Source organism: Procambarus clarkii, chromosome 65, assembly GCF_040958095.1.
Source record: "Procambarus clarkii isolate CNS0578487 chromosome 65, FALCON_Pclarkii_2.0, whole genome shotgun sequence".
Lineage (NCBI taxonomy): Eukaryota > Metazoa > Arthropoda > Malacostraca > Decapoda > Cambaridae > Procambarus > Procambarus clarkii.
Genome location: NC_091214.1, coordinates 7,298,107 through 7,304,084, shown reverse-complemented (window position 1 = coordinate 7,304,084; position 5,978 = coordinate 7,298,107). Strand labels below are relative to the sequence as shown.

Below are 5,978 nucleotides of genomic sequence, written 5' to 3'. Positions count from 1 at the left end.
TTCTCGTTCACAGTAAATTTAAGTCGGTTGAGTTTTGTTGGGTTCCCAGCCATATTGGTGTGTCTTTAAATGAGCGTGCGGATGCTGCCGCCAAGGCAGCTGTCCGCTCTTGTCCCATCTCTCGTAAGGGCATTCCGTATTCCGACTTTTACCCGGTTATCCATTCCTCAGTCTTTACCCGTTGGCAGGCTTCTTGGTTGTCTGTTACTGGTAACAAGCTCCGTACTCTTAAATGTTGTGTTTCCTCGTGGCAGTCCTCCTTCCACCGTAACCGGCGGTGGGAAACAGCTCTGGCGAGGTTGCGTATTGGCCATACTCGCTTAACCCATGGTCACTTGATGGAGCGCCGCCCTGCTCCTTATTGTCCTAGTTGCATTGTCCCTCTTACGGTCGTGCATGTCCTTCTTGAATGTCCTGACTTCCAGGACGAGCGTGTGTCTTGCTTTCCGACCGCCCCTCGCGGTCACCTGTCCCTCGATAGAATTCTTGGTGACTCGGATACTTTTGATATCGTTCGCCTTATGCGTTTTTGTTCTCATATTGGCATCCTTGGTGATATTTAGCGCCCTCTGATTATTTTGCGTATTTGATGGTGCTACATAGCCTTCCCGGTTTGGTGCCTTCTTTTGATAATTACTTACTTACTTACTTTGGACAACACCCACCAGTGGGCCTCGAACCCAGAAAGCACAACTACCTTCCAGTAGCTGCCATAACTAGTACGCTTTAACCCACTACACCATCAGACCCTACAAAAGAAGTAGAGACTTCGAGATATATATACACCTCAAATATCTCCACTTCCCGAGGGCACTAGACAAGTGTGAGGTTAGTCTGCGTTTTTCATCAAGCCACTGTCAATGTGAGAGAACTCGTGTCCATGCTATAAGCCTATACTTGCATAAACCACAAGTGAAGATTAACAATCTTTGGACAACACCCACCAGTGGGCCTCGAACCCAGAAAGCACAACTACCTTCCAGTAGCTGCCATAACTAGTATGCTTTAACCCACTACACCATCAGACCCTACAAAAGAAGTAGAGACTTCGAGATATATATACACCTCAAATATCTCCACTTCCCGAGGGCACTAGACAAGTGTGAGGTTAGTCTGCGTTTTTCATCAAGCCACTGTCAATGTGAGAGAACTCGTGTCTATGCTATAAGCCTATACTTGCATAAACCACAAGTGAAGATTAACAATCTTTGGACAACACCCACCAGTGGGCCTCGAACCCAGAAAGCACAACTACCTTCCAGTAGCTGCCATAACTAGTACGCTTTAACCCACTACACCATCAGACCCTACAAAAGAAGTAGAGCCTTCGAGATATATATACATCTCAAATATCTCCACTTCCCGAGGGCACTAGACAAGTGTGAGGTTAGTCTGCGTTTTTCATCAAGCCACTGTCAATGTGAGAGAACTCGTGTCCATGCTATAAGCCTATACTTGCATAAACCGCAAGAAGATTGTTAATCTTCACTAGTGGTTTATGCAAGTATAGGCTTATAGCATGGAAACGAGTTCTCTCACATTGACAGTGGCTTGATGAAAAACGCAGACTAACCTCACACTTGTCTAGTGCCCTCGGGAAGTGGAGATATTTGAGGTGTATATATATCTCGAAGTCTACTTCTTTTGTAAGGTCTGATGGTGTAGTGGGTTAAGGCGTACTAGTTATGGCAGCTACAGGAAGGTAGTTGTGCTTTCTGGGTTCGAGGCCCACTGGTGGGTGTTGTCCAAAGATTGTTAATCTTCACTTGTGGTTTATGCAAGTATAGGCTTTATATATATATATATATATATATATATATATATATAGGTACTGTACTGTAAGAATTTAAAACCAAAGGATCAATGCACGAATGTTCGTAATAAGGCAAATAGGACACTGAGATTTATTAATCGAAGCGTTAGTAACAAGACACCTGGTGTGGTTCTTCAGCTATATCTTGCTCTGGTTAGGCCCCATTTAGATTATGCAGTTCAGTTTTGGTCGCCGTACTATAGAATGGATATAAATTCACTTGAACGTGTCCAGCGTAGGATGACTAAGTTATTTCCCCAAATTAGAAATCTTTCATATGAAGAAATATTAACAAGGCTTAAATTGCATTCACTGGAAAGGTGAAGAGTTAGGGGTGACATGATAGAGGTTTACAAGTGTTACACGAAACAATGGGTATAAAATGGATAAGTTTAGATTTAGGAAAGACGTGGGTATATACTGGTTCGGTAACAGGGTTGTTCATTTGTGGAACCAATTACCACGTAATGTGGTGAAGGTGGGGTCCCTCGATTGTTTCAAGCGTGAGTTGGACATGTATATGTGTGGGATTGGGTGGTTATAGATAGGAGCTGCCTCGTATGGTCAATAGGCATTCTGTAGTTACCTTTGTTCTGATGTTCTTATATTGGGACTGACAATATCTACACCTGATAATGGAGCTGATAATGTCCTCGCCTTATAATGGGGATAACACTGTCCTCAGGACATTATGGGATCATCATGTGAAAATGGGGCTGACACTCTCAGCAGGTGATATTGAGGCTGACACTTTTCACAGGTTACACAGGGCTGACACTGTCCTCGTGTTATGATGGAATTGACACTTACCACAGGTGATAATGGGGTTGACACTGACCACAGGTGATAATGGGGTTGACACTGACCACAGGTGATAATGGGGTTGACACTGACCACAGGTGATAATGGGGTTGACACTGACCACAGGTGATAATGGGGTTGACACTGACCACAGGTGATAATGGGGTTGACACTGACCACAGGTGATAATGGGGTTGACACTGACCACAGGTGATAATGGGGTTGACACTGACCACAGATGATAATGGGGTCTACACTGTCCACAGGTTGAGGACCTCCGCAGGATGAGGGAGCCCGTGAAGAGGCTGGTGGAGGCTGGCCGGGTGTTGGCCGTCCAGGAAGACAACGATGGCCGCCATACAGCCAGGATAACTCTACAAGACGGACAGCTGTACCTCCACTCACTCTTGCGACAGCCCACGCCTGCCCACGCCCACACCCTCCCGGTAAGTCTTTTTTTACCCACTAGACTCTATTGATATTACTGCCTTACTGAGTTTAGATAACATGATATAAATTCATTATACAGTTATCAGCATGATTTTATTTCATTTTCTGCAGGAGAATGAAGTGGTGGGGATGCTGGACCCCTCTTGCACCCTGACGTTCCTTGACCTCGGGTGGGCGGGGTCAACAAGAGGGCGCGTCACCATCCGGCTGACCCCTGACACTCCGCTGGCCAGACAGTTTGTGTTGTTGTGTACGGGCCAGCGGGGCCACACCTACCGCAACACTAAACTGTTGGGAGTGATGAATAAGGGTCAGCAGTGGGAGTACGTGGTGGGTGGTGACTACGAGAGTAATGATGGTAAGGGAGGAGCCCCACTGCTGCCTCACCTCCAGGGGCAGTACTGGGAGTCAGGTAGAGCAGGAACTGTTGCTTGTGCGTGGCCGCGGGCGTTAGACAAAAGAGCTCAGTTCATCATCACCACCAGGGAGCGCCAGGATGGTTTAAAGTTCTCAGGTGTCTTCGGTGAGGTGGTGAGCGGTCTGGATGTGGTGAGGGCAGCAGTCAACCACACTGACATCAGGGAGGTGACTGTGGTGGACTGTGGTGTTGTGCTACCACTATAGTTTACAGTACCACCACCTATCACTACTGTGGGTGAACAAGTGCTGCCACTTGTTCACTGTTCCACGATCACCATCAGTGTCTGTGGTGTGCTATCACTCTAGTTCACTGTATCACCATCACTTCTGTAATGTTGTGCTGCCACGCAAGTTCACTGTACTACCATCCATCACTACTCTTCCGTTGTGCTGCCACTGTAGTACCATCCATCTCCATCACTTCTCCTGTGTTGTGCTGCCACTGTAGTACCATCCATCTCCATCACTTCTCATGTGTTGTGCTGCCACTGTAGTTAGTTCACTGTACCACCACCCATCATCACTGTAATATTATATTTACCTCATTACTACTGCTATTTTACCATCACTGCTATTATACCAACACTGCTATATTACCATCACTGTTATATTACCATCACTGCTATATTACCATCACTGCTATATTACCATCACTGTTATATTACCATCACTGCTATATTACCATCACTGCTATATTACCATCACTGCTATATTACCAACACTGCTATATTCCCATCACTGCTATATTACCATCACTGCTATATTACCATCACTGTTATATTCCCATCACTGCTATATTACCATCACTGCTATATTACCATCACTGCTATATTACCATCACTGCTATATTACCATCACTGTTATATTACCATCACTGCTATATTACCATCACTGCTATATTACCATCACTGCTATATTACCATCACTGCTATATTACCATCACTGCTATATTACCATCACTGCTATATTACCATCACTGTTATATTACCATCACTGCTATATTACCATCACTGCTATATTACCATCACTGCTATATTACCATCACTGCTATATTACCATCACTGCTATATTACCATCACTGCTATATTACCATCACTGCTATATTACCATCACTGCTATATTACCATCACTGCTATATTACCATCACTGCTATATTACCATCACTGCTATATTACCATCACTGCTATATTACCAACACTGCTATATTACCATCACTGCTATATTACCATCACTGCTATATTCCCATCACTGCTATATTCCCATCACATAACAATCACTGTTATATCATCTTTACCTTACTCAGGATCTACACTTGGGATCATATACGACCATATTCCAATAACAGACTTCTGGTGTAAGCACATGAGAGCTGTAGCCAAGTTGTCATGTATAGAGTTTCATGTATAGATATAGCACTATAGATCATATTTCATGATCTATAGTGCTATCTGTTGCGTCAAGATAATTTTTATTATTTTTAGCATTATACGTTGACGACCTAACTGTTATATTCCAACTTCTGACTGGCATATATTCTGAATTATATGTTGACTGTTTTAACCAGAGACACATTAGTAAGGCACGTGCTGTTGTTATAGTCATTTATTATTTAAAGTAGCCTGACAATATTATGATATATATCTTGGGGTGGCAATTAAAAGAACTGTTTATAAATATAACAACACCAGTTTACTGGGTGAAGGGGTAACACAAAAACAAATTTAATCAGAAATAATTTTATAACAGAAATGAATATAATTAATCACTTCTGGGCTAATGATCCCCGACTCAATAACAATCTACAGATGGCTTATAATATAAATACTTGACTACCCAGATGCACTAATCAACAAATAAGTACAATAACCAAACACACAAAGAATAAACCAATAATGCAGCGACCCAGATCAAACACACCTCAGCTACTGACTCGCCCTACACTCCTCCCACACACAAACACTTCCCTCAATCATAATAGCCACACACTTTGGACAAGAATTCCTAACAAACACACTACATATGGAAGTAATCACTCGTTAACCGGTAAAAACATAAGTATGTAATATCCTGTACAATCTAGACAATATCTAAGTACTAAAGCAGCCTGGTTCATTCGTAACATCCCTCCTTCTCCCAGAAAAAAAAATTAATTTGAAGATTAATTGCATTTTTACTAAAGGCAAGTACAGTAGTACGTTAGTACTCAACCACTATGTATGAATGAACTGAAAAAATAAATCTTAAAAGAAAACACACATTATATGACAGAATCCTCCCACATTAGGCCCTATCAGTTTGGAATCCTCTGTATAAAGCATCTGCAATCTCATTATGCGTACAAGAAATACGTTTAATCACTAAATTGAATTCCTGCAGGACTAAAGACCATCCTAGGATTCTCTGGTTTTTACACTTCAACTAATTAATAAAAATGAAAGGATTATGATATGTAAATGCTACTACTTTATTACCTGACAGATAAGTTCCAAATTTC

General features: G+C 42.5%; 1 protein-coding gene across 1 annotated transcript; it reads left to right on the top strand.

Annotated features, from left to right (window-relative positions):
* Nucleotides 1-2,898: 2,898 nt before the first annotated feature.
* On the top strand, nt 2,899-3,688 carry LOC123771161 (peptidyl-prolyl cis-trans isomerase-like). Its single transcript, XM_045763614.2, has 2 exons — nt 2,899-3,060; nt 3,176-3,688. Exons 1-2 carry the CDS (start codon nt 2,899-2,901, stop codon nt 3,686-3,688), a joined length of 675 nt encoding a protein of 224 aa, XP_045619570.2.
* Nucleotides 3,689-5,978: the final 2,290 nt, after the last annotated feature.

Coding starts and splice junctions, on each gene's coding strand:
- LOC123771161 (XM_045763614.2), top strand. CDS start 2,899: ATGAGGGAGCCCGTGAAGAGGCTGGTGGAGGCTGGCCGGGTGTTGGCC. Junction 3,061..3,175: donor CCCACGCCCACACCCTCCCG/GTAAGTCTTTTT, acceptor CATTTTCTGCAG/GAGAATGAAGTGGTGGGGAT.